At 56.6% G+C, this 26,169-nt stretch overlaps 9 protein-coding genes across 14 annotated transcripts; all 9 read left to right on the forward strand.

Moving 5' to 3' along the window:
• Positions 1–669: 669 nt before the first annotated feature.
• Positions 670–2,662, forward strand: ABB37_06711 (hypothetical protein; the record flags this gene model as incomplete). Its single annotated transcript, XM_015805081.1, has 1 exon — positions 670–2,662. Exon 1 carries the CDS (start codon positions 815–817, stop codon positions 2,660–2,662), a length of 1,848 nt encoding a protein of 615 aa, XP_015656374.1. The 5' UTR covers positions 670–814.
• Positions 2,663–2,825: 163 nt separating this feature from the next.
• Positions 2,826–3,479, forward strand: ABB37_06712 (hypothetical protein; the record flags this gene model as incomplete). Its single annotated transcript, XM_015805082.1, has 1 exon — positions 2,826–3,479. The coding sequence occupies one exon, from the start codon at positions 2,826–2,828 to the stop codon at positions 3,477–3,479; it is 654 nt and encodes a 217-aa protein (XP_015656375.1).
• Positions 3,480–4,201: 722 nt separating this feature from the next.
• ABB37_06713 (hypothetical protein) lies at positions 4,202–8,022 on the forward strand (the record flags this gene model as incomplete). The annotated part of the gene is made up of 1 exon (XM_015805083.1): positions 4,202–8,022. The coding sequence occupies exon 1, from the start codon at positions 4,966–4,968 to the stop codon at positions 8,020–8,022; it is 3,057 nt and encodes a 1,018-aa protein (XP_015656376.1). The 5' UTR covers positions 4,202–4,965.
• A 582-nt stretch (positions 8,023–8,604) lies between these two features.
• Positions 8,605–11,674, forward strand: ABB37_06714 (hypothetical protein; the record flags this gene model as incomplete). Of its 2 annotated transcripts, none has more annotated exons than XM_015805084.1 (1): positions 8,605–11,674. In XM_015805084.1, exon 1 carries the CDS (start codon positions 8,780–8,782, stop codon positions 11,672–11,674), a length of 2,895 nt encoding a protein of 964 aa, XP_015656377.1. In that variant the 5' UTR covers positions 8,605–8,779. The 2 variants fall into 2 exon arrangements, with proteins under 2 accessions (XP_015656377.1, XP_015656378.1); XM_015805085.1 differs by having other exon boundaries at positions 8,609–11,674.
• Positions 11,675–12,234: 560 nt separating this feature from the next.
• On the forward strand, positions 12,235–12,840 carry ABB37_06715 (putative mitochondrial ubiquitin fold modifier protein, putative (UFM1); the record flags this gene model as incomplete). 2 transcript variants are annotated; one of them, XM_015805086.1, is made up of 1 exon in its annotated part: positions 12,235–12,840. In XM_015805086.1, the coding sequence occupies exon 1, from the start codon at positions 12,529–12,531 to the stop codon at positions 12,838–12,840; it is 312 nt and encodes a 103-aa protein (XP_015656379.1). In that variant the 5' UTR covers positions 12,235–12,528. The 2 variants fall into 2 exon arrangements, with proteins under 2 accessions (XP_015656379.1, XP_015656380.1); XM_015805087.1 differs by having other exon boundaries at positions 12,337–12,840.
• Positions 12,841–13,341: 501 nt separating this feature from the next.
• On the forward strand, positions 13,342–15,334 carry ABB37_06716 (putative mitochondrial hypothetical protein; the record flags this gene model as incomplete). Of its 3 annotated transcripts, none has more annotated exons than XM_015805088.1 (1): positions 13,342–15,334. In XM_015805088.1, exon 1 carries the CDS (start codon positions 13,820–13,822, stop codon positions 15,332–15,334), a length of 1,515 nt encoding a protein of 504 aa, XP_015656381.1. In that variant the 5' UTR covers positions 13,342–13,819. The 3 variants fall into 3 exon arrangements, with proteins under 3 accessions (XP_015656381.1, XP_015656382.1, XP_015656383.1); XM_015805089.1 differs by having other exon boundaries at positions 13,345–15,334; XM_015805090.1 differs by having other exon boundaries at positions 13,601–15,334.
• A 797-nt stretch (positions 15,335–16,131) lies between these two features.
• Positions 16,132–17,119, forward strand: ABB37_06717 (hypothetical protein; the record flags this gene model as incomplete). Its single annotated transcript, XM_015805091.1, has 1 exon — positions 16,132–17,119. Exon 1 carries the CDS (start codon positions 16,385–16,387, stop codon positions 17,117–17,119), a length of 735 nt encoding a protein of 244 aa, XP_015656384.1. The 5' UTR covers positions 16,132–16,384.
• A 1,317-nt stretch (positions 17,120–18,436) lies between these two features.
• On the forward strand, positions 18,437–20,594 carry ABB37_06718 (hypothetical protein; the record flags this gene model as incomplete). Its single annotated transcript, XM_015805092.1, has 1 exon — positions 18,437–20,594. The coding sequence occupies exon 1, from the start codon at positions 18,582–18,584 to the stop codon at positions 20,592–20,594; it is 2,013 nt and encodes a 670-aa protein (XP_015656385.1). The 5' UTR covers positions 18,437–18,581.
• A 1,191-nt stretch (positions 20,595–21,785) lies between these two features.
• Positions 21,786–23,025, forward strand: ABB37_06719 (unspecified product; the record flags this gene model as incomplete). Of its 2 annotated transcripts, none has more annotated exons than XM_015805093.1 (1): positions 21,786–23,025. In XM_015805093.1, the coding sequence occupies exon 1, from the start codon at positions 22,108–22,110 to the stop codon at positions 23,023–23,025; it is 918 nt and encodes a 305-aa protein (XP_015656386.1). In that variant the 5' UTR covers positions 21,786–22,107. The 2 variants fall into 2 exon arrangements, with proteins under 2 accessions (XP_015656386.1, XP_015656387.1); XM_015805094.1 differs by having other exon boundaries at positions 21,849–23,025.
• Positions 23,026–26,169: the final 3,144 nt, after the last annotated feature.

Below are 26,169 nucleotides of genomic sequence, written 5' to 3' on the forward strand. Positions count from 1 at the left end.
TTATTATTAATATTATTATTATTATTTATTTCCAACCATGTAAAGTCGGAAAAGGAGAGAAGCCGACTTCTCTTCTCTGAATTTCAAGTGTCCTTCTTTTTTCTTCTTTTGCCGGAGTCGAGTTACGTGTACCTCATTCGTAAAAAGCAGAAGTGGGAAACATCACTGTGTAGACGGAAGAAACGCTGCGGCTCGCGCAGTCGCCGAAAAGGCAGATGAATAGAAACAAACGGTTTTTCCTCGTTCGAGAATATCGTTCCGAGGCACCGTCGGGCCGAAACAGGAAACCTATGACTTGCTTCATCAGAGGTGATACCAACGTGAGTAACCATCACGGCAACGGTAGAGTAAAAGAGAAACAGAAAAGTTATAGCAAGGTTAATGTGCTTTGACTTTTCTCATGCCTTAAAAAAAGTAATGTCTATATTTCCGTGTTCTGTGCCTGTCCCTGTCTCACATGTGAAGTCCCTCATCTGCAAGGAATACCCCAGCGGCTCTCCTTATCTATACCCGATGTGTGGGTGGCTGTGATCCTTCTCTTCCTACCTCCTCTAACTCTTTCATGCGCTTCTTTATGTATTACGTAATGATCACGCTGGCTTCTCCGCACGTTGTGTGTCTCTCGCTGCCAATCACACACGCACACCCACGAACACACGTATTTGGTGTAGAACCACCCACAGCAAGAGGTTTCTTCTCTTCTTCGTATTCTTTTTCTCTACTGTCCGAAGACCAACGGGCAGCCTTCACAGTGGTGCCTTGTGCGAACCGGACACCTAATAAGCACACACACACACAAACAACAGCAATATACATGACCTCGACGGTGTACTCGCGCCTCCCGCCCCCATCGCCCCCATCGGCCGATGACGCAGAGGAGGGCAAATACGCAGCAGCGGAAGAGCTGATGGCGGCTCCGCTGACACGTGCGAACGTCACTCTCCTCCAGGCCCTCTCGCAGCCGTCGCGTCTGCGCCGCCGTGTGGCGCCCACGTTTGAAATCCTCAGCTGGGACGGACCGGAGCAGATGACGTACAACCTCAACAGCTACCGGGCGCCTGGCACCCAGCTGTCTTCACGTACCATCAACAGGAACGTCGATAGAGACGGCTACAACGGGCAACGCTACCACGACGATGACGATGGTCACGTGGGTTCTGCGTGGCGTGGGGATCGCGGCAGCGGGGTGGCGGCAGCGGAGGAGGACGTCGCGCCCCCGTCTTTGTATTCGAGGGCTGATGAACGTGCCGGAGGTGCGAGGAGTGCAGAGAGAGACGAGGAGGAGGTGCGAGCATCGCGTCAGCACCCAGAGCGGCCGCCACCACCGCTGCCTTGGAGCCGGCAATACGAGCCGTCGAGTACGAGCAGCGGCACCCGGCTGCGCCCACGCCCGTCCGACGACCGCGACGATGATGACGAAGCTTGGCAGGAAGGCGGTGACCCCGACGAAGAAGACGTCAGTGAGGTAGACTACGAACCGAACCACTACGACAACCACCACGACAACGTTCTGCCTAGTGGCGGGGAGCCAAACAAGACCGGCCGGCTCAACATGCGCGCCTTTGAAGAGCGGTTCAACGCGGCGGACGAGGCCCCGGCGCTGCAGGCGGGCGAGACGGGCAAGAACGGGACTACTCGCCGTGAGGATCTACCGATGCGCGTGATCTATGCGTCGCACGACAGCGACGACGCCTCTTATCGCAAGCGACCGGTCGACGTACCGCCGCCGCCACCGCCACCTCCGCCGCGGCGGCAGTGGGGCGGCCAGCCTCAGGAGCGTGAGGAGGACTGTAACGTGGACCGCAGCCGCCCAGCTCGTTTCAGAGAAGAGGCGGGCTCGGCCGAGGCAAGCGGCAGCAGTGGTCGTGGGCGCGGTGCACTGCGTGAGGAGGGGCGGGGCAGCTTCGATGAAGACCGAGACGACGACGGAAGTGCGAGGGAGTTTGACGAAGACACTGGGAAAGGCCGCCGCCCACTGCGCGATACGTGGGAGCGTCCACGCTCTGACCACCACGACACCAGCTGCAGAAACGATGCGCGTCCTCATCGTGGCAGCTACAACGAAGCACACAACGACGACCACAACACCTCTCCTTCTTCCTCCTCCGTTCCACAGGGTGACGCTCGTGCCGCAGACAGGGAGAAGGAGGAGCACCGGAGCGACGACCCCTACTACCGCCCCTACGATGACGATTATACTGATGACGAAGATGAGGCGTTGTGTGGCGAGGTGATATCGTGCGACAGCTACGACGCAGAGCGGAAGCCGCCGCAACGCCCACCGCGACGGCCGCAGCCCGCTTCGCACCCCACCCGTCGCAGCGCCCCTCGGACCGTCCCGCCACCGCCGGCAGCGCCGGTCCACGGCCACTCTAGCCCGAAGGGGCCGCAGCTCCACGCGAGACGCGGGGAGAAGACGGCACCGCAGAACAAGCGGAAGAGGACCGCGCGACACAATCCGAAGGCGTTTAAAAACACGACGACATACTCGTGGATCTCAACCAACACGACGACGACTGTAATCCTACCTGCCGCGACGGTGCAGCTGGTGCCGCTCGCAGGGGTCTATCACCCGGTGGTGGAGGAGGTGCCGACGGAGGAGCGCTGGGCCTCGTCGCCGTACCAGCAGGGCGTACCGCAGGTGGGGCCGCCTGCACGATAAGTTCCCCACCCCGGTGTATTTGGAGCAGGCACCCGCCACGACTGCGGCAGACCCGGAGGCAGCCGCCGCTGACGGGGACGGGGAGAAGGACGCAACGGCGGCGGCGGCAGCGGCGGCCAACGTGGTGGCGGATGCGGTGCTGCCACCGCTGTTTGATGCGCTGATGGCGCTGCCGGTGGTGGGTGTTGTGTCGTACGAGGAGGGCGTGTGCCCGCTGGTGCGCAGTCTGTCGCTCGCCTTCGCCGGCCACCACCGCGGTCGCGTGCACGTTGCTGTGCAGCGCTACGGAGATGGCGAGGCCGACGAGACGCTGCGCGAGGCCCGCACGCGGCTGAGGAACCGTGTGATCAGCGCGACGCCGGTGCTGAAGTGCGCGTACGGCTCAGCGGTGAAGGTGGCGTCCTCCGCCCGTGGAGAGGGCGTTGCGGACGTGGCGAGGCGCGTGCTGCAGGCGAGCGACGGAGCCGGCGTGGTGCTGCCGTCGACGTGCGGTGCCGGGGACGGTGGCGCTGCGGGGCTGCGCGTGCGTGGGTTTGTGATGGATGCCCGCACGCCGCACGCGCCTGTGACGAGCACCGCTGCGCTGCGTGCTGCACTGTCGATGCCCGGGCAGACGCTTGCGTTGGAGGACTTCCGTGCGGTGCGTGTGGGACCGGATGACCGTGACGTTGTGCTCGTGCTGGCCCGCGAGGACGCCGCGGCGAAGGCGGTGCACTGGATCGACGGCGCATCGGAGAATGATCTGCTGCTGACGTACCCGCTGCCGCTGGAGGCGTACGAGGACATGACTGCGGAGCTGCAGTGGTCCCGGCCGTAAAGACTCCTTCCGTGGCGTCCTGGAAAAAGGGCGCGTACGAGATCAGCTGCTCGTTTGATGCACGGACTTGTTTGCAAGCGGCACAAGCGAGCCAGTGGTGTTGACGCACGGTTCTGATGGACGGAGAGTCATGTGTTTACCATAGTTGTTACTTAGGAGGACTCAAGTGTGGAAGGGAATATGTGAACAGTGCTGCTGCTCCCCAAGAAGCACCCATGTGAGCGGCAGCGGTTTTTTCTTTTTTCTCCGAGCGATCGAGAAGACGATTGTTTATCCATTCGTTGTGTTGCCAGTCGACTGGCACCGGACGAAGCAGAATGCGCTGCGTCTCTAGAAGCGCTATTTTCATTCTTGTTATTGTTTTTTTTTTCTTTTGTTAAATATGAAAGCTGAGTTCAGTGTGCGCGCCCGCCGTTTGAGCTGCGCTCCTGCAACCTCTGTTCTGCCGTTCCATGATGGCGCAGATAATCGTTTTACGAGTACCCCTCCACGCGACGCCCCACAAACCGATAGGCTCAGCTTCGACAAAGGCGCCGAAGACGCTCGCTCAGCTTCCTGCTGTCGGCGCAGTAGTTCCCATTCCGCGGATAGAGCGTTATTCCTAAAAGCCGAGGTGTACGGTGACCTCTTTCGTTTTATACTTCTCTCTTTCTCTTTCTCTTCCACCTCTTCTGCTTGTATGTTTGTGTGTGTGTGTGGGGTTCATACGCTACTCGTCTTGAAGGAGAAGTGCAAGATTGTTTCTCCGACGGAGTTCACTTTTCGGGCTCTTTCGAATTTGCCACGGCACGCATCTCCACCCACGTACCTCTGGCTGTAGATACGACGCATTCTAATTCCATTTCGTCGTGGGAACTGAATATATATATCTATATATGTATCTGCGTGTGTATAACGCAGAAGAAAGCCCACCGCATTGCTCCTCCTCTGCGTCGTTTTTCTGTGGTTTCTTCTTCTCTGCGAGTCTCACCGTGTGCACATCTCCGGACGTCTTTGTTGTTCGTTTCGCCGCCTTCTGTCCCTTTTTATTTTTTTCTTAAAGTGCTGTTTTTGACGACGTCCTCGGAGGTGGTACTTACCATTGATATTTCCTTGTGAGTGCAATTCACGGTTTTCCATTGTCGCAGCTCCCTTTCGTGCTGTCGCGTATTATCTTCACTTCTCCGGTGCGCATCCGCCTGCCCGCGAGCTGCCGCAGATATATATATATTTACATCGCTATCGTTGTTGTTGCTCTTGCTTCCTTTTGCCGCTGCAAAGTTGTAGCGGAGCGTCGGCGCAGAGACTCGTTTCCCAGCTATCATTTTTATTTGTTTACTTACCTTAGTTTCAAAATAGGCGCACTACGCTCTGCTCTGCGTGCAACGCCCCAGGGCAAACCAGGGTGCAGTGTTTGGTGGGAGAAGGCCGTATTCTAAATACCTCTCCTGTATACAAGCCCCCTCTCTAAAAAAAAAAGGAAGTAAAACGCAAAGGGAAAGGGAAAATGAAGCGCACCTCGCGACTGCTATGCTCTTCGTTTTACGCATTGTGCGTCATGCGGCTTGGGGGCCGCCTCGGCCGCCTCTGCGGCTCTGAGAAGGCGGGACGCGGCTGTGCGGTCTTCCTCGTCCTCGTCTGCGTGACTGCCTGCTTGGCGTTTGCGTTGGTCGAAATCACCTACCTCTCCAGATTCCTTCACCGCTCCCCTGGCGGCACGGCGCCGTCCGGTGTGCGGGCACCTCGTATGGATCAGTGGGGTAGGGACGTCAGCACCGATCGTCACTTCGCCATCGAGAGCCTTGCCTACGCAAACCTCCCAGCCGCTCAGCAAGCACATCAACGCAGCCAGCACGCGGCGATCGAGGAGCGGCGGCGGAAGGTGATGGAGATGAACGGGAGACGCATTGTGCCTCGTGTGGCTCCCGGCGCACGGGATCCGAACGCCTTTCGCCTCGACCCCGTGTTGGCTGCGTCGCTGCCACGACACGTCGAGGCGATCGTAGACGGCATCGCGCTTCTCCGCCCTCCCGGCACCCCGCCGCTGCCCTCCATGCACACCTACTGGCGCACCTACACCGCAGACGAGCTGTACGCCCGCTATGACGACCTCGATTACCTTTACAGCTTCGTGAATGGGACGGAGGCGAACCACAACTACCGCAAGAAAATTCGTGTGAGCTGCGGAAGAGCGATCTTGGCCTTGGAGGAGACGTACTTTCGGGAGCACTCACCCCTCCGCAAGGCGCAAGGTGCGGTGTTGACCGGTGAGGGTGCAGCACAGGAGGCGATGGCTGCCGCGGAAGGACGGGGCACGGGCACGAAGGGCAGCGCGGACGCTGGCGCCGATGTGCTCCGCACCTTGGACCACGAGTGCTCCTATTACCACTCCATGACGAACCTTACGAACGATGTCTTTCTCAACCGCTTTAGCGGCTCTGCAACGGCGCAAACCGTCGACGATCGCGATCGCGAGACCGACGAGCTGCGGCACAGCATTCGCAGTCTGGAGCAGCACGTCCAGTGGCACCGCGGGCGTGTGGTGATTGTGTCGCCCGGGCACCACCCGACGTGGGTGGACGGCGCGAGGAACTTCCTTGCCGGTGTGTGCGGTGGCGCGTCCGTGCAGGCGCTGCGCTCGCGTGGCACGCATCTGCGGCTGACGACGGTGCACCAGGACGCGCTGATGCCGTACGGGATGCGGCTGACGGCTGACTCGCACGTGATTGAGCAGCACATCTGGCGTGTGCGGAACACGACCGCCGTGCACGTGTACATGAACGACGACTACTTCGTGAACCGCGACGTGGCCATCACGGACCTGTTCAACGAGTACGGCGGCACCATTGTGCGGACGGAGTCGGGCGTCGTTTCCTACGGCAAGACAGCAGACGAGGGCATCTCATGGGCCGAGGGCGTTGCGAACACGGAACTCTTCCTCATTCAGCACCTGGAGCGTTCTCAAGAAGACGCCCTGCCACCGTCTCTGGCCCGGCACTGGAAGAAGGTGTTACGCTTGGAAGAAAAGGCGAGCGCGCGGCACAAGCTGTTTGCGCGTGTCAAGGAAAAGGAGGAGGGTGCTACCAGCGTGCGCGCAACGAGCGGGGAGGAGACGGCGATGGAGGAGGAAATACAGCGCGTGCTAAGCTTTCGTGAGCTGCTGCTGACGGCAAACAGCTCGTTTTACTGGGAGGCTGCGCTGGAGTCGCCCGTGACGGTCAGCCCGATGCCGGAGGGCTCCCACATCGGTGCCCTGCAGCGTTTCTATGCGACACACGCACCCTTCGTATACTGCACCAACATGTTCCGTCACTTCTCTGTGCGCTTCGAGGGGGACATGGCGCCGCTCCAGCTGCGGCATCGTGAGCGAAAGGCGCGGGACTTGTTTGTGCCATTCCTCTACAACGGCTTTATCATGGCACGGCCGTGGGAGGCGTCGGCCAAGTTCCTGCCTTACTTATTGGAGCTGAGCGACGCCAGCGCGATGGCAGCGGCAGACACGAAAACCGATTTGGGCAGAATGCCAGACGTCACGGCGCCGTACTTTCAGGAGAAGCTGCACGCCGCGTATCAGCGGAATTTGGCCAAGTACGTGCACAACGTATCCATCTACTTGGACAATGACGACGGCTGCGCTCCGCCGACCCTGTACCGCAGCCCATCCGCCGATGTCGTCTACATGCGCGCGCAAGATGACTTGGAGCAGAACCAGCGCGCGATGAATGGCGTAACATCCAAGGTGCCGCTGTACTTCAACATCAACGCCGGCTTCACGTCCGCTGAGGCGGCGAAGCAGGTGAAGGAGTTCCTACACCGGCAGTACCCGACGCCCCTTTATCTGGAGAAGGTGGAGGAGAAGGACATGGCGCATGGACTGGTACTCGATACCCTGACGAAGGTCTTCACCGATCTGATGCAGCTCCCTATTGTGGGTGTTGTGTCGTACGAGGAGGGCGTGTGCCCGCTGGTGCGCAGTCTGTCGCTCGCCTTCGCCGGCCACCACCGTGGTCGCGTGCACGTTGCTGTGCAGCGCTACGGAGATGGCGAGGCCGACGAGACGCTGCGCGAGGCCCGCACGCGGCTGAGGAACCGTGTGATCAGCGCTGTGCCCGTCACGGGCTGCTCCTACAATCGCCATGTCAGCATCGGGACGGCGGTGCGCGGCGACAGCATTGCCGATCTCGCCTCTCGAATTCTCGGTAACCATGGAGCTAGTGTGGTGCTGCCGTCGACGTGCGGTGCCGGGGACGGTGGCGCTGCGGGGCTGCGCGTGCGTGGGTTTGTGATGGACGCCCGCACGCCGCACGCGCCTGTGACGAGCACCGCTGCGCTGCGTGCTGCGCTGTCGATGCCCGGGCAGACGCTTGCGTTGGAGGACTTCCGTGCGATGCGTGTGGGACCGGATGACCGTGACGTTGTGCTCGTGCTGGCCCGCGAGGACGCCGCGGCGAAGGCGGTGCACTGGATCGACGGCGCATCGGAGAATGATCTGCTCATCACCTTTCCACTTCCTCTAAGGGAATATGAGGAAATGGAGGCCACCGTCAAGTGGTCGAAGCCGTGAGCAGAGAACTTTTGTTTTCTTGTGTTTTTCTTTTTAATTTATCGTATGATACTCCGTAGTGCTGAGTTGTGTGTGTGTGTGTGCGCTGACTCCTGTGCTCAGTGAGTTTTCTCCACCTTCATTGTTGTTCCAATGTAACTTTTTTCGGGTTTCGGTGTACGGATATTCGAAAAGGGAAGGGAAAGCATTGGCCCCTGTCGAAGTAGTTGTTTCAAGACGCGTGATGGTCGTGGGCTGGCTGGCGAGCTGCTTCGCGCCCCGTGTGTGTGTGTGTGTGTGTGTGTGGAACGCAGTCTTTCCTTTAATTCTATGAGGCGGGGAAGGGGCGGGGGGGGGTCCGTCGTCTTCTCTCCTCGCTCTCTCCCAGCGGGCAAGGCAACAACACAAAACCCCCTTCACAGGCGTGTCGTACCCGCTGAAAATGCGGCGCAACGGGCAGCCTAGTTTCTCTCTCCGGCTCTCTGTGCTCTCCATGTCATCACACAACCGCCTTCGTTCTTCTAGTTTCCTTTATCACTCCCTCTTCTCTCTCTCTGGCATAATAACATATATGTATATATTTATTCCTGGTCAATTTGAGCAAGGCAGACCTTCATTGCGGCAGCGGATTCTGTCGGAATTGAAGGGCGACGTAACTCCATCACGTTCGCCTTGATGTGCAGTACATGTACCGTAACTTCTCTGCGCGAAGGCTTTTCCTCTTTCTGTTGATTGCGCATCCTTTTTTTTCCTTTTTAGAGAACATTACCAATCACAAATGAATTTTCTGCGCCCGCGCGGTGCGCAGGACAATCCGAAGGCGGCTCGTTTCGAGCCCGTCAGCGGGGCGATCCCCATTCTCGCCACCGGCCGCTTTCCCAGCCCGCGTGCACGGCGCTCTCCCTGCTCGCCATCCGGCAATGCCGTCGTGCACTTCTGCCGCGCTGCATGCGGCTTTCTGCGACGGCCGCGGCGACTCCATCTACTTCGCGGGTACCGCTGGCTGGAGAAGCGCCGCCTGCGCTGCTGCGCCGCCATCGCCCTTTTCGTCGTCCTCCTCAGCACGCTCTTTTTTCTTTCTTTCGTTGCCATCTTTCTCACGTGGGAGCGCCCGTGGACGCAGGTGCTTGTGCGGGATTACCTCTCCTTCCTGAAGGGCGCCGACCTCCGCGCTCGGGTGCCGGGGGCGTCGCGTCCGCGGGAGCCGGCCCGGCTGTGGGGACTTACGATTGCCGCGGTGCACCCCCTCGCGGAGCCGCCCCCAGCTCTGGCGCGTACGGCTGCGCAGGCCGACAACGCCGTCCCGTCTCCCCTGACAGCTCGCCTCGAGGCGAAGTACGCTGACAGTTTAGTCATCTACACCTTCGCCAACGGGACGGAGCGCAATCACGTCTATCGCCGCCTCAGTCTATCCTACTGCGGCTCTCATATTCAAAATATCGAGGCGCAGCTCCTGCTGAACGGTGTCGTGCTGGATGGTAAAGGTACGACGGAGTTCTGCACGACACCGATGCAGCAAGCAAAGACAAACAAGGAGGTGTTGACCATGGTGGATGGGCGTGTGGAGACATCCATTACAGGTCGTGACCGCGAGACCGACGAGCTGCGGCACAGCATTCGCAGTCTGGAGAAGCACGTCCAGTGGCACCGCGGGCGTGTGGTGATTGTGTCGCCCGGGCACCACCCGACGTGGGTGGACGGCGCGAGGAACTTCCTTGCCGGTGTGTGCGGTGGCGCGGCTGTGCAGGCGCTGCGCTCGCGTGGCACGCATCTGCGGCTGACGACGGTGCACCAGGACGCGCTGATGGTCGCCCACGCTAGGCTAACAGTCAACACGCATTCGATTGAGCAACAACTCTGGCGTGTGCGGAACACGACCGCCGTGCACGTGTACATGAACGACGACTACTTCGTGAACCGCGACGTGGCCATCACGGACCTGTTCAACGAGTACGGCGGCACCATTGTGCGGGTAGAGTCGTCGCTTATCAGTAGTGCGTACACGGCCAACGATACGTTACCGACGTGGGAGGACGGTGTAAGCCACACGAACTACATTGCGATTCGCGATCTGGATCTCCAGCACGAAGATGACGTCTCGGCACACGCGCTGCAGTTGTTGCAGCAGCAGACCGGGGATGCGGTGCACGTGCACGCGGACGCGATCCGCAGTGGTGCCGCCCCCCTGCCCTCTTTCAACGCACCCAGTCCGAAAGACGCCATGTGGATGATCATGGATCTGCTGGAGGGGGACCACGCTGCGAATCTCACTCTTCCAACCGCCTACTCCGCCGAGGCGGTGATCGCCGCGTACACGAGTCCCTCCTTCGGTGTGGTTCGACCCCACTTCTTTGCCACCCATGCCCCGTTCGTGTACTGCACCAACATGCTGCGGTACTTGGCGTCGCGTTACCAGCGGGAGTACGCGCAGTCCATGTTCCTGCACCGCTCGCGCAGCTCCACAGACTTGTACGTGCCGTTCCTGTACAACGCGTTTGTGATGGCCCGGCCGTGGGTCGCCTCGCCGCGCTTTCTTCCCTATCTTCTTTTCCAACGAGAGATGGAGAGAGCGATGGCGCGGCGCGGAGGGGAGCGCGTCGGTGTCACGGAACGGCCGGACGCGGCGGCCGCCGCCAACCTCAACGATGTCCCGCTTCAACAGGCAAGACAGAAAGAAATGGAGGAAATCAAGAAGACCCTCTCGCTCAACCCCATCCGACTGGACAACGAGGACGGCTGTGCGCCGGCGACGATGCTGGTGGGGGAAGCAGAAAACAGCTGCCTCTTTGGCCGCTTCACCGATGATCTGAACGAGAACAGCCGGTACATGCGCCAGATTGCGGAAGAGAAGCCCATGTTTTTTAACGTGAACTCCGGCCTGACGACGCTGACGGCAGCCGATCAGCTTCGTGCCTTTCTAAAAACGAAGTTTCCACAGCAGATTTTTTTAGAAAAGGCGCGTGCATCAGCAGGGGTGGTCGATCCGGCGCTGACACCGCTGTTTAGTGCGCTGATGACGTTGCCGGTGTTGGCTGTGGTGTCGTTCGCGGAGGGCGTGTGCCCGCTGGTGCGCAGTCTGTCGCTCGCCTTCGCCGGCCACCACCGTGGTCGCGTGCACGTTCGGCAGCCACGACACGGCCTTGGGGAAGTCGACGCCACGCTGGGGGAGGTTCGAGCGGAGTTGCACTACACGCCGATGAGTGCGCTGCCCGCTGTCGGCTGTACCTTTTCCTCGAGAGTCGATGTTGCCGTGACGAAGCGGGGACAGAGCCTCGTGAACCTTACCCTGCAAGCCTTTGCCAACGATGGAGGGTTTGCGGTGGCGCTGCCGTCGACGTGCGGTGCCGGGGACGGTGGCGCCGCGGGGCTGCGCGTGCATGGGTTTGTGATCGACGCACAGACACCGCATCTTCCACTCCGCCAAGTAAAACACATTCCCGAGGCGCTGTCGATGCCCGGGCAGACGCTTGCGTTGGAGGACTTCCGTGCGATGCGTGTGGGACCGGATGACCGTGACGTTGTGCTCGTGCTGGCCCGCGAGGACGCCGCGGCGAAGGCGGTGCACTGGATCGACGGCGCATCGGAGAATGATCTGCTCATCACCTTTCCACTTCCTCTAAGGGAATATGAGGAAATGGAGGCGATGATTAAGTGGGTGGCGTGGCAGCCGTGAGCGCGGGGTGATAGTAGAACAACAGCCACAACGCGGGTGTGCAATGACGCACGATCGTCGCCACCGTTCATCGCGCTTGCTGGATGCACAGGTTGTTGCGCGCGCGGCTGGAGACTCAGCTACGTTTGTTTCCTTTTTCCTTTTTTGTTTTACCGGTTTCGCTGTTCTCGTGCGCGACATCCCTTTCTTTTCTTTTTCTTCTCCTTATTTCGCCTTCTTCATGAAATGTAAGCTTCAATGCGACAGCGATGTGTGTTAGCAGCGTTGGGATTTTGTTGCACGATGTGAAGTCATCAACAAAAGGAAGAGGGAAATGGGCTTTTTTTTTCTCGTGAATGCACTAGTTTAAGGTGAAGCTGTGGGATTGCGTGTTGTTGCAGGTGACGTCTGCTCCCCGACACGCGAGGAGAGCCACCCACGAGGGAGGTGTTGAGGTCTCTCTTCTGTGAGGCGTCAATTCGCATAGTCTTTTCAAAAGACTGTTGCCCACTGACGGAGGTTTATCAGCGTTCGATCTGCTCATTCCTGTTCTTCCTACGATTCCTCTCTGACATCTTTCAAGAAGGAAAAAACAACAACAACGCATTCTTTTCTTCTTGCACCCTTGACGCACGACATCAATTATCTTGTGTTTTTTTTTTTACACGCAATTGCGGTGCCGCAGTCGAAAAAAAGATCGCCCAAAGCGACTCCATTACGTTCTCTTCGCCTTCTCTTCTTCATTCCCTGTGTGGAGCGGCCGACCCACCCCAGTCAACGGCCAACAGGTAAAACAAACAAACAAAAACTCTCAGCTAGCAGCGACCACAACCACCTCCACACCAACCCAACTTCTTTATTTCTTTTCTTTCACGATGAGCTCGACGAGCCAGCAGCCTGCGGCGGCCCCTAGCGGAAACAAAGTCACCTTCCGCGTCATCCTCACCTCGGAGCGCAGCCAGCCCTTTCGTGTCATCAGTATTGCCGAGGAGGCCCCGCTGACGGCGGTGCTGCGCTTCGCCGCGGAGGAGTTCGGGATTGCCTCGGTGGACTCTATGGCGGCCACCACGAAGGACGGGACTGGCATCAACCCGGCGCAGACGGCGGGGACGGTGTTTATGAAGTACGGACAGGAGATCCGCCTGATCCCGCGTGATCGCGTCGGTGCATGCGTCGAAAACTATTAGTTAAATATATTCTTATTGCCGCGTTTGTGTTGGCTGCGATGTGCGTTTTTGGGCTCAAGGTAAAGTATAGATGTTTAGTGCCGTCGTAACCGAGGTAATCATCGAAAGAGAATAAAAGAGAAACGAAAAGAAAGGAGGGTAACGCACTGTGGGGCAGGAGGTGCTGTTGCTCGTCGCGTCTGAGTTGCTTCTAGTGACACGAAGGCCTTCCCCATTACGGTCTGTAGTATAACGCAGGGCTGGAAGGAGCGTTTTTCCAAGGATTCTTGTCGAGCTTTTCCCTCCTCAAATAATAATAATAATAATAAACGATCAACCGCTTTCCGTGGACGCTTCACCATACCGAGAGCCCCTCAGAAGATACACGTGCACCGTACTCGCAAGAGTTTTTGTTCTACCCCGCCTCCCTCACCCATCACCTTCGCCCCCCGCCCTCTCTCCTTCTTTCTTCTGTTTTTCTTTTGTGCATCTTAACGGTGGCTATTTTTGGTTCCGCGGACAAGCAGGAGGGAAGGACGAAAGGAGGAATTATTATTATTGACATACGCCTCGTTTCTCCAACAGCAAGGACTACTGTCCACGAGCATTCGCTGCCTTCGCTCTTTCTCGCTCCGGTAGTGTGCTTTCGATACATCGGGGGTGCTTGTGGGAGGTCTGGCGCTGCCGTTCTGCTGTTGATGTCGTGGAGTTCAACACAACCAGCGCATCTGTAAAGGTTTTTTTCCCCCTTTTCTGTCTCTTTGCTTTTCGTTTTCTTGTTAGCACCCAGCGAAGGGTGTGTATCACCGCAATTAGAGCCATTTCATCGGCGGCAGCAAACAACACTCACCGCGAAACGTGTTATCCTCCTTTCTCCTTCGTTCTCCACCACACGCCGTCTTCTTGACGGAGGCAACGAACTCACCCACTCGCACACACACACACACACACACACACAGACAGACAAAGACAAGCAAGAGATAGAATTTGTAGCGTCGACATGGCGCTCTCTTCTCAGTGGAGTCAGGCGGTGGTCGTGCGAGCCACCGACGCGGGAGAGGTGATTGTCCCTCCTCAACCGAACAACGGCACGGCGAGAGCGATGGCCGCGGCGGGCAACCCGATTATTGTTCGGGCTCGCACTGCTGAAAACTTCGGCGGTGGGGTATTCGGCGGCATAGACGGCCGCGGCGTGGGCGATGACCACCGCACCGGTACCGGTCGTCAGGGATATCTCTCCTCCCTCCTCATCGGCTACGACATCAGTCAAACCTTCTGGGTGCCGGACGCGGCGAAAGGAGAGATGGGGCTGCTGGAGCACCTTAGCCGACGCGGCTCGACGAACCGGTCCTACGTGCTGCTGCAGAGCCGGCCCCTGGCGGAGCTGCAGGCGAACTTCTCCACCTGCACAGGCTACAACATCGATTTGGGCCACAACATGTTCCGCCTGTCCAAGGCGGCCATGGCGCTGCAACACATGGACACGACGCTGGTCGACGGTGGGGAGGACTACGAGGACTACGGCGGCAACTCCGCCGATGCCGCGGTGACGAGTGGGTCCAACTCGAACCCGTACATGAGCCCCACCTCTCCCTCTCAAGGGTCGCGCCGACCCGGCTCGCAGCAGTCGTCGCAGCAGCTCAGCATCTCCACTCGCGCCTTTAAAGCATCTATGCGTGCCAGTCTGCAGTCCTTACAGGAGGAAGACTACTACCTCGTGAAGTACCGCGACTACAGTGCCTGGGCCGTGTCGGAGTACAAGAGCATCTGCAAGACGGACTCCATGTTCGGCCGCAAGTACGTTGAGCAGTGCTTCGCGGTGCACGTAGGGCGCGAGCCGGGAGAGCTGATCCCCATGACGGAGGCACAGTTTCTCTACGGCGTCGACCTGCTCCAGCGACAGCTGATGAATCAACTCACGAACGTCCCGTCGCGGCAGCCGGCCGGGTGGGGCGGGGCCGATCCAAATCAGAGCAGCTATCAGCAGTATCAAATCGACATCAACTACAGCGCCCTCAACGCGGACCAGTTCCGCTCCCTGGGGGCGCTGTTGGGGGACGGCATGCGGCAGGTCGGCGTCGAGGGCGAGGAGAAGAAGCGCGAGGAGCAGATGAAAGCCGACGCACGTGGGCGTGCACGCGGTGATGACTACTACGACTACACCCCGCCTGCCTGGTACGACTGGACGCCCGGGGCGGTCCGCGCCCGTGTGCAGCACCGCTTGCATGGGTACTATCGCAGCGTCGGTCAGCTCACTGTGCAGGTGGCGGTGCTCGGCGTGTGCGGGTTTTTACTCTACCGCACGGTGAAGGATTACCTTCCTGGCCCCTCGAAGAACGTGGACGTTTTGAATGACGATAGACGCCGTGGCGGTCGCGGCGGTGGTGGCCGACGGCGGAGCAGAAGCTACGATGATGACTACGGCTACGATTACCGACCCGGACTGTTTCGGAGCATCTTGATGGGACCGAAGGAGGTATTCGATTACCTCCTCGCTCCTTCACCGGAGCAGTAGAAGCGTTTGACGCGGCTGTTTTGTAGCCTAGAGGAAGAAATGAGAAAACAATGGAGGGTAATAGAAACGGTGAGCCGTGGAGACATGACGACGACAACCGTATCAAAGGATGATGTGCGATAACTGCCATGGGGATCTGTGCGCCTGTCCTTGAGCTGCCTTTGCAGATTGTACTTTTCCTTTTTTTCTTTTCCTCGTCGTCGCTCCTGTGCGGGAACGCTATTTATTTGATTTATTATATTCGTAGGTTTTTTTTTGGTTTACTACTAGCTGATGCTGTTTACACATCTCTCGTTGGTGCGCTTTGCCAAACTCCTTTTCGAATCCCAACAACAATAAGAAGCCCCGTCGCTGAAGGCACTTGCAATCAAAAAAAAAAACGCCGAGATCGGCTTTTTTTGGATGTATCTCACGCCTCCGCCCTCTTCCCTCCTCTTACTTCCGTTTGGCTTGTGCGAAGGACCGGAGGCGTGCGTTGTGCCTGCGTGATGCAGAGCTTTTTTTTTCTTCTTCTCTATTGAATCTTGACCTTGGTATGAAAGTGGCTCTACGGGAGGGACGGTGCGACTTCTTCTTTCTTCTTGTGTTCCTTCGAGCGCCTGTTCAGAGGAGCGCCACAAGTCCGAGCCCGCATCCTTCTCCCCACCCCCAAAAAGAAAAGAAAAACCCAACCAAACCCGCGGAGGTGGCAGGTAGCAGCGATGCCGCCCGCCCTTTGCCGCCTCACTACCCTTCTGCCGCTTCACCGTCTTCTCCATTTCCTCCCCATTCTCTCTTCGTCACCTTATCGTACCTGAAGCTCCGTCTGCCCCGAAGCTGTCTGCGAGCCACCTCTGCGATTCGTCTATCCACCACATTTCTCCCTTCTCTTTCTTTCGAACACGCCTGTGTTTTTTTGTTTTGCAAATTTCATCGTATCAAGGAAGCACCTCACAAGCCTCCGCCGTGCAGAGGCAGCGACGCCCATCCGGAAGAAAAGGGGCGCGCCGACGACACAGGGGAGAGCAAGCGAAGTCTGTGCAGCAGAAATCGAACGCTCTCACGCACGCCATGACGCGCATCCCCACAGTCTCCTTCGAGGAGTACGAGGAACCGATGGCGGTGGCGGCTGACAACGCAGTCCGACAGTCCACAAAAGGCGCCACCCCCCCTGCCACTCCTGCCGCGGACGATAAGATGAAGGGAGCCGCCACACCTCTGCGGCAGAGTCCCACGCCCGGAGGGAGCACGCAGGGGAATGAAAGCGACAGCAGCATGAAGCTTGGCAAGATGCAGCGTGCGGAGGACTACCCGCAGATCGCATTTCGGCCACTCCGCGAGCTGCGTCACAACGGCACAGAAGGTGAAGCGCACGTGCGTCCGAGACGGTCAACAAGTCGCGCGCGTGAGCTGGTATTCGGGCTCGGTAGCCACGGGCTGTGTGACCAATCTGCTGTGCGTCACAACGCGCAGGAGGACAGAATGGAGCACGCCAAAAACGCAGCTGGCTATCCGGCCCAGCCACCTTGCGAGGGGATGGCAACGACTTTCTTTTTGAGAAGACCGAAAAGTGCTTCGAGAGAGGGGAAGAAGGATTCGGCGCGCACGCCACCGCTACCACCAATTGAACTGCCCTCCACCGCGGTAGGACAAGGAACGGGAACAACGACAACGGCGGCGAATGCCTCGCTGCGAGCGCCGGGGCCGGCGCGGAAGGCGGCACGGACGCTGCGGTGCGGAGGCATCATCGACACGTTCAGCTACTTCTCCGTGCACCGCGTTTATCCCGAGTTGTACGCACGTTAGAATAACATACATGGGAAAAAACTGAAATAAAAAGAAAAAAAAACGTATAACTGAACGATACATGAATTCTTATGTGATGGCATTTTTTGCTTTGTTTCTCGTGTTCTTCCTCCTCTTCTCAACTCACGGTGTACGTTGACGCCGTTTGCTTTTACCGCTCTTCTCGTTTTGCTTTGTTCTTACCGTGTTATTCCAAAGGTGGTGTGTGTGTGTGAAGTGAGTTTATGTGCCATTACCCAATTTCTTCTCTTTTCTTCTCTTTTCTTTTTCCTGTTGAGCTTCCCGCGACGGTGTGCAATGGGCGAAGAAGTCCGCTGCTTGTCTGGCACGTTGCCGAAAAACGTGTGTGTTGCGTTGAACGCGTTTCGGAACGAGGACTGAAGGCGCCATCATAAAAGGGTTTTTTTTTTGAAATATCACTTTGCTGTCCGTGAAAAGGAAAAAAAACAGTACGATTCAGAGCTCTGTCAAGGATCTCCCCCCGTTGCTAGGCTATGTGCAGTGTGCTGTGTGCTGCGTTGTTGGAACCCCCTTTTCGGTTGGAACTGGAACCTTAGTAAAAACATCCGCATATACATATATGCGTTTTCTTTTGATGAAGTCGCGCCCCCTGCACTTCGCACTCGTCGTCCTTTACTATTATTATTATTATTATTAATATTATTATTATTATTTATTTCCAACCATGTAAAGTCGGAAAAGGAGAGAAGCCGACTTCTCTTCTCTGAATTTCAAGTGTCCTTCTTTTTTCTTCTTTTGCCGGAGTCGAGTTACGTGTACCTCATTCGTAAAAAGCAGAAGTGGGAAACATCACTGTGTAGACGGAAGAAACGCTGCGGCTCGCGCAGTCGCCGAAAAGGCAGATGAATAGAAACAAACGGTTTTTCCTCGTTCGAGAATATCGTTCCGAGGCACCGTCGGGCCGAAACAGGAAACCTATGACTTGCTTCATCAGAGGTGATACCAACGTGAGTAACCATCACGGCAACGGTAGAGTAAAAGAGAAACAGAAAAGTTATAGCAAGGTTAATGTGCTTTGACTTTTCTCATGCCTTAAAAAAAGTAATGTCTATATTTCCGTGTTCTGTGCCTGTCCCTGTCTCACATGTGAAGTCCCTCATCTGCAAGGAATACCCCAGCGGCTCTCCTTATCTATACCCGATGTGTGGGTGGCTGTGATCCTTCTCTTCCTACCTCCTCTAACTCTTTCATGCGCTTCTTTATGTATTACGTAATGATCACGCTGGCTTCTCCGCACGTTGTGTGTCTCTCGCTGCCAATCACACACGCACACCCACGAACACACGTATTTGGTGTAGAACCACCCACAGCAAGAGGTTTCTTCTCTTCTTCGTATTCTTTTTCTCTACTGTCCGAAGACCAACGGGCAGCCTTCACAGTGGTGCCTTGTGCGAACCGGACACCTAATAAGCACACACACACACAAACAACAGCAATATACATGACCTCGACGGTGTACTCGCGCCTCCCGCCCCCATCGCCCCCATCGGCCGATGACGCAGAGGAGGGCAAATACGCAGCAGCGGAAGAGCTGATGGCGGCTCCGCTGACACGTGCGAACGTCACTCTCCTCCAGGCCCTCTCGCAGCCGTCGCGTCTGCGCCGCCGTGTGGCGCCCACGTTTGAAATCCTCAGCTGGGACGGACCGGAGCAGATGACGTACAACCTCAACAGCTACCGGGCGCCTGGCACCCAGCTGTCTTCACGTACCATCAACAGGAACGTCGATAGAGACGGCTACAACGGGCAACGCTACCACGACGATGACGATGGTCACGTGGGTTCTGCGTGGCGTGGGGATCGCGGCAGCGGGGTGGCGGCAGCGGAGGAGGACGTCGCGCCCCCGTCTTTGTATTCGAGGGCTGATGAACGTGCCGGAGGTGCGAGGAGTGCAGAGAGAGACGAGGAGGAGGTGCGAGCATCGCGTCAGCACCCAGAGCGGCCGCCACCACCGCTGCCTTGGAGCCGGCAATACGAGCCGTCGAGTACGAGCAGCGGCACCCGGCTGCGCCCACGCCCGTCCGACGACCGCGACGATGATGACGAAGCTTGGCAGGAAGGCGGTGACCCCGACGAAGAAGACGTCAGTGAGGTAGACTACGAACCGAACCACTACGACAACCACCACGACAACGTTCTGCCTAGTGGCGGGGAGCCAAACAAGACCGGCCGGCTCAACATGCGCGCCTTTGAAGAGCGGTTCAACGCGGCGGACGAGGCCCCGGCGCTGCAGGCGGGCGAGACGGGCAAGAACGGGACTACTCGCCGTGAGGATCTACCGATGCGCGTGATCTATGCGTCGCACGACAGCGACGACGCCTCTTATCGCAAGCGACCGGTCGACGTACCGCCGCCGCCACCGCCACCTCCGCCGCGGCGGCAGTGGGGCGGCCAGCCTCAGGAGCGTGAGGAGGACTGTAACGTGGACCGCAGCCGCCCAGCTCGTTTCAGAGAAGAGGCGGGCTCGGCCGAGGCAAGCGGCAGCAGTGGTCGTGGGCGCGGTGCACTGCGTGAGGAGGGGCGGGGCAGCTTCGATGAAGACCGAGACGACGACGGAAGTGCGAGGGAGTTTGACGAAGACACTGGGAAAGGCCGCCGCCCACTGCGCGATACGTGGGAGCGTCCACGCTCTGACCACCACGACACCAGCTGCAGAAACGATGCGCGTCCTCATCGTGGCAGCTACAACGAAGCACACAACGACGACCACAACACCTCTCCTTCTTCCTCCTCCGTTCCACAGGGTGACGCTCGTGCCGCAGACAGGGAGAAGGAGGAGCACCGGAGCGACGACCCCTACTACCGCCCCTACGATGACGATTATACTGATGACGAAGATGAGGCGTTGTGTGGCGAGGTGATATCGTGCGACAGCTACGACGCAGAGCGGAAGCCGCCGCAACGCCCACCGCGACGGCCGCAGCCCGCTTCGCACCCCACCCGTCGCAGCGCCCCTCGGACCGTCCCGCCACCGCCGGCAGCGCCGGTCCACGGCCACTCTAGCCCGAAGGGGCCGCAGCTCCACGCGAGACGCGGGGAGAAGACGGCACCGCAGAACAAGCGGAAGAGGACCGCGCGACACAATCCGAAGGCGTTTAAAAACACGACGACATACTCGTGGATCTCAACCAACACGACGACGACTGTAATCCTACCTGCCGCGACGGTGCAGCTGGTGCCGCTCGCAGGGGTCTATCACCCGGTGGTGGAGGAGGTGCCGACGGAGGAGCGCTGGGCCTCGTCGCCGTACCAGCAGGGCGTACCGCAGGTGGGGCCGCCTCGCGGAGCCGAGTATCCGCATCGACCGTCGCAGATGACGGTGTTAGACGACAGCGCCGAGGAGGCCGCGAGCGACTCGCGGGGGCGTGTGCGGAATTCGCTGCCGCAGCTGCCGCGACGTGCGTATGATAGCGCGATGAACGCAAACCTACGCGGCAGCGTGCCGGAGATGTAACTCCACAGCAGCGGCGGCCAGAGGGGGCGTAAGCGAAACCGGATGCGAGGATACGGAGAGCTGGGGCATTCTCTGCGAAGAAGACCTCGCCAAGCAGCGCACTTAGGGCTTCTATTGTGCGTGTTGTACCCGTCTTCTGTTGCTCATTCATAGTTTTATGTTTCTCTATTATTTTTTTTGTCTACCTCTGTACTCCACGTGTGTGTGTATGCGTGCGGGGCATCCCGTACTCGCTGTGTTTTTCATTGGTTTGTTTGGGTGGTCGGTGCTTCCACCTTGGTGAAGGGGGCTTTACGGTGGACTTTTTTTTTGCTGTTTTACGTTTACCGTCTAACGCATGTTTTTCCTTTTCTTTTGTACTCTTTCCGTATATATATATATATATATATTTGTCTACATGTCTGTCTGTCTGTCTGTCTGTCTGTTTGTTTTATGTCTTCATCTTGTTAGGTCACGTACGTGTGGTTGCCGTGTACCGCGTTCAACGCGACTATTATTTTTATCAAAAACGAAAACAGAGAAAATAAGTCCTTTTCTTTTTACTCTCCTCCTCATCTCGTTTCCCATTCTTTTTTAAGAATATGGCTCCTTCATGTAGCAGCCGAACAAGCGTGCAGCGGAGTCGACGACTCCCCTCCCCCCCCCCCTTCCTGTCTTCGCCTGGTGGGCCCGCTGGCGCCTTCTCTATGGTGCTTTGGCTTTTTCTTTGTCTGTACGTTCTTCATCGTCTTTGGGCCTCCGTTGTGGGCCGACTCAAAAATAAAAAAGAAAACAGCCGAAAGCTGTTGAAGGAGAGCGGCAAACCACCTGTAAAACTCCAGGGTGGTGGATCGGTTGTCGTACACACGCACATGGTTGAAGGCAACCCCGTCGTTTAAAGGATGGCCGGTCTTCGAAAGAAGAATAGCGGTAACACATCTCTGCGCTGCGCGGTTCTTTTCCGGCTCTCCATCTGCGGAGTTTGAAAGGCAGTTCAGCAATGGGAAGAACGGTGCTGATGCGTTGCAGCGCTTGCCGAGACCCTTTTATGAAAGGAGCTGTGCGTGTGTATACTAACTCGATGTGCCTTTTGGTAAGGTAAAAAATAATATCTGCGGCAGTGGCTCTTGTCGTATCGCGTTCTGTTTTTGTTTCTGCGTGTACTCGTCCTCCCGTGCCTTTCTCCCGTGGCTTTCGCTGCGCCTTCTTCGCAGTGCTTGTGCGCACCGAGGCACTCTCCGCCGCTCTTTATCTCTCTCTCTCTCTCTGCATCTCAGATCAACTACACTTTCACCTGTGCTGGTGTCTCGCCGTTTATCTTAGCTGTTGACGTCCTCGGTTCACTAGTGCGTTTCTCTGGACCCCTCTTCCCTCCCTCCCCCCTCAAAGAAGAATAAACAGTAAGAAAACAAAACCGATCACCTTGACTGGTGCTTGCCGCCGTGGACAGCAGTAACGGTCGTTTCTATCTTTCTTTATTCCTTTTCTTTCTAGGAAACGAACAGCAAACGCCCTAACACCAACGTCTCACAGAATGGCAGACGCTGGCGGACGCACCACGAAGCAGACCTACGTGACCAAGTACACGACCGATGTAGATCCGCGCGGGCTTCCTGACTTCGCCTCGCGCGGTGTCGTGACGGGGGATGATAAGGACGGCAATGACGACGAGTGGCAGCAGCAGCAGCAGAGCGACGGCAGCCGGCGACCGTCACAGCAGCAAAGACGGCCTCACCGTGGCTCCGTCGGCGCACCACCCCCGCCGCAGCGCCGACCCACGCACTCCCCCTCTCACTCCGCCAGCCCCGCGTCCTCGATGCCCGACAGCACTCTCGACGAGGTCGACGGCCACCGTCTGCGGAAGAAGTACACCGTCACCACCGTCACCACGGTGACCACCACGACCATCCTCTTACCCAAGATGCAGGAGGCATTTATTTTCCCCTCCATGACCTCACACCAGATGGAGCAGCAGCCGCAGCCGTATCCGACGATCACGAACGGGCAGCCACGACTCTCAAGGCAGCAGCAACCGGAAGATCGTGTCTACCAAATTCACTCTACCAGCACCTCCGCCAGCGCCTCACCGGACCGCAACAAACCGCTGCAGCCCGGCAGCCACAACCAACAGCACAGCCTTAACGGGCAGCGTCTCGTGGCGGCGCCGTCGCCGTACGGCACTGACGGACCCAACACGCAGACCTGGACATTCAACCAACAAACGGCGAACGAGGTCACTACGGAGGAGCGCCGCGGCCGGCTGCCCACCTTGGAGGAGCTGGGGATCGCAAGTTACTTCGGGAAGGACGGCGCTCCGTCGCAGCAGCCACGACCACAGCGTCGGGCGGCACCATACACTCCGTCAGACCGTCGAGGCAGCGGGCCGCAACAGCAGCCATGGATCGCATCTGAGACTCGCCACGAGGTCGAGGGCGGGAAGCGCTACTATTAGAGCACCTAGACGGAGGAAAATCTTGGTTCACGTTGTTTGTTTGTTTTGTTTGGCGGTGAGAAGGTGCGTTTCTCTTCGTGCTCCGTCGATGTACATCGCCTGGGCCTCGTGTGCCTTGTAGTTTGTTTTTTAAAACATCTGTGCTGATAGATTCTTTTTTGTTCTGTGTCGTGTTGCCCCCGCAGGGGTTTTCGCTCATCTACGTGGTGTTTTTTTGTCTCTTTTCTTTCTCCATGGCCTTCTCTATCTCTTGTTACGAGTTTGCATCTCGCATAAAACTGCCGCGGCGACGTAGGACAGGTACAGCTATATATGTATACATAAGCAGGCCGGTTATGTACGTCTTTGTTATTAGTACGACTGTTTTTGTGTCCTTCTTGATTTCGTCGCACTCCTTGGTGTATTAGCTGTTTGGTTATGGTGGTTGTTATCCGTGGTCTTTCTGCCTCTTTGCCTACATCGTTTCTTTTTATGAATTATATATCTTCTCTTTTGCCTTGCGTCCTTGGTGGGTGTGCAGGACGCCCCCCAAAAAGGCCGCCTTCCCCCCCCTCCCTCCATCTCTCTGACGCTGCAACTTCTGTAGAAGCGCGAGGTAGTTGTGTAGTTGTGTGGCGTGTACGTTGGAGGTTTAAATTGGGTTTGCACCTGCCCTCCAACGTTGTCTTCCTACTGGTCGTCACGTCCTTTTCGGTTTTTTTTTCTGCTTCATCGGAGCCTGAAGTTGGGCGGTTTCAACGCGAGACGAATGAAGTAGCGCAGTGAAAAGAAAAGAAGAAGCAGACAAGCAACCAAACAAGTAAACGAAGAGAGGGATAGCGTTTCTTTGTCTGATGGAAAGACAGCGATGCCAAACGGCTCATCGATGGGCGCACTGCGTATGGCGTGCTCGCAGCTGAGAGCGAACCACCCAAACAAGTCGCTGTCGTTGCGCGTTTCAAGAGTGCCGCACGGTCCCAAGAAGAAGAAAAAAGCAAACCAACTTTACCGCCTCAGAGGTGGTGAGGAAGAGAAAGTACCGGGCTTTTTCGATGGTTGACTCCGTCTGCGTGGTTTTACTTTTGTTTGCGCGTCTTCCGCCTCTGGTCCATCTCTGGACACCACTTCCTGCGCTTCCGTCTCTCTCTCCTTCTTTCTTTTTCTTGATGATGTTTCCACGCCCACGAATTCTCCCTCTGCCAAACATACACGCTGGTCGGGCACCGTCGTTGAACGTCCCTCGTGCTTCTCTCCGCAAAGGCGCGGCACATACAAGCGTAGACGTACGTGTTTCTCGAGTCAACCATTAAAAATAAGAAAGAACAGGCTAGTCCAGAAAACAAATTGAAGATATATTTTCAATTGCATCGGCGTCTTACGAGCTCAGCGTTTTTTTTTCTCCCTTTCTCTTCTCTTGCCTCTTCTTTCCCCTTGTATTCTTTCTGTACTGAATTGCACAGCTCCACGTAAACGGAGCCACCATCAAAAAAGGAAAAGGAAAAAACTCCCGGTTGGAGAAATAGATTATCTTCTCATTTCCCCTTTTCTCTAGTTTTTTTTTCCCTTGTTTGCCTTTCCTTCTTCATCGGCTCTCCATTTGCCTTATTTATCTTCTCTTGGGAATTTGTTACTGTTTGCGCTCTGTCGCACACCGAACCAAGCAGATTTGTTTTTTTCTTCATGCAATTAGATCTATCTCCGCCAAGGGAGCTTCAATTTTTGTAAAAGAAAAAGAAAGAAGAAAACGAAGCGGTATACTCTCTTTTCTTTTGGAAATTCCCTTTCTTTTTAGATGATCTGCGGATCTTTGATTTTGCGCTTATCCGACAGAACATAGCTGTGCCTACGCTTTTGGTTTCAGTGTGTGTGTGTTTTTTTCCCCGTGTTTCTGCGAAGTATTTTTGTTTGCGTTCCACAATAACTTCATTTTTCCTTTTCTTTTTGTAAAGAGCAACGCCGTTGCATCCGCGCAAATCCACGCGAAGAGTAACTTCTTCTTCCCTCTATCTTTTACTTCTGTGAGTGTCAGCTTCTCTCTTGCGCTCGCTCTTTCGGCCTCTTCTGCGAACTACAAGCTTGTGCTTTCTTTTGGGGTTTTACTGGTACTATTACAACGTCTCTTTGCCTTCGGTGGCGTTCTCACTCATCGTGTTCTTTTTTTTTTCGTTGACTGCAGTGTTGGCTTTTTTCCTTTTGTGTATGTTCACCCTTTGAATATATATATATGACCTGCGTTAACGGTTAGACATCATTCCCGCTCTTCCTTTGTGTGTTGTATGATGTGCACTCACTCTGCTGTCTTCGCTGAGTCTCCCTGACGCAGATCCGTCTCTGAAGACTCTCTTCTCTATCTTTTTTTTTGGTATCTGTGTAGTGTGTCTGCCCGTCGTTTTGCGTTGGGTGTTCTCTTCTTCGCCATTCTCTTCCTTATTGTTGTATTTTTCCTTGTACCAGTTATCGGTGCTTTGTTTTTATCATCATCGTCTTTGTGCTTTATCGATTCGGCTGTATTGTACTCTGTGTGCCAGTATATTTCGTGAGCTCTCTCTCTCTCTTCTTGTCGACCTGCTGCGTTGCAGTGCCTGATTTTGTTGTTGTTTACCTTCATCTTGAGCGAGCATCACCGCACGCGTTGTTGTCTGCACCTCCAGGTGGCTTTCGCTGCTGCGCACAAGCGACAGCCTTCCTTTTATATACTCTACTCCCCCTTTCTTTTTACCCTTTGAACTTGTGGCGAACACCTTCGTATATGTGCGTATATATGAACCGTCATTCACATTAATAATAATATACATTGGCATCTTCAGGTTTTCGTTGTTCGCACGGCCCTCCCTTTTATACTACAAATTGTTTCTTTCGAGGGTTTTATTATTCAGAATTTGATTGTTGTTGTTTGTAGCTTCACGGCGTGCTGACGCAGCGTGGCTGTGAAGAAGAGGAGCAAGGTGGATTTTATTTTCTCTTTTGGGATTCTTCTCTCTCTCTCTCCACTTCGGGTGCTGCGTGACAGCTTCCTTTTTTTGACGTGCTGTTGGAAGGACAAGCGAGGGAAAAGAGCATCCCTTCCGCCTTCTTAGTAGTATCATTATTATTTTTGGCAGCGTGAGCCTTTTCCCATCCGCCTTAGCGGAGCGAAAGACGTGCCCATCGGCCGTTGTCGCCTCG

This window comes from Leptomonas pyrrhocoris (assembly GCF_001293395.1).
Source record: "Leptomonas pyrrhocoris isolate H10 chromosome Unknown, whole genome shotgun sequence".
Lineage (NCBI taxonomy): Eukaryota > Euglenozoa > Kinetoplastea > Trypanosomatida > Trypanosomatidae > Leptomonas > Leptomonas pyrrhocoris.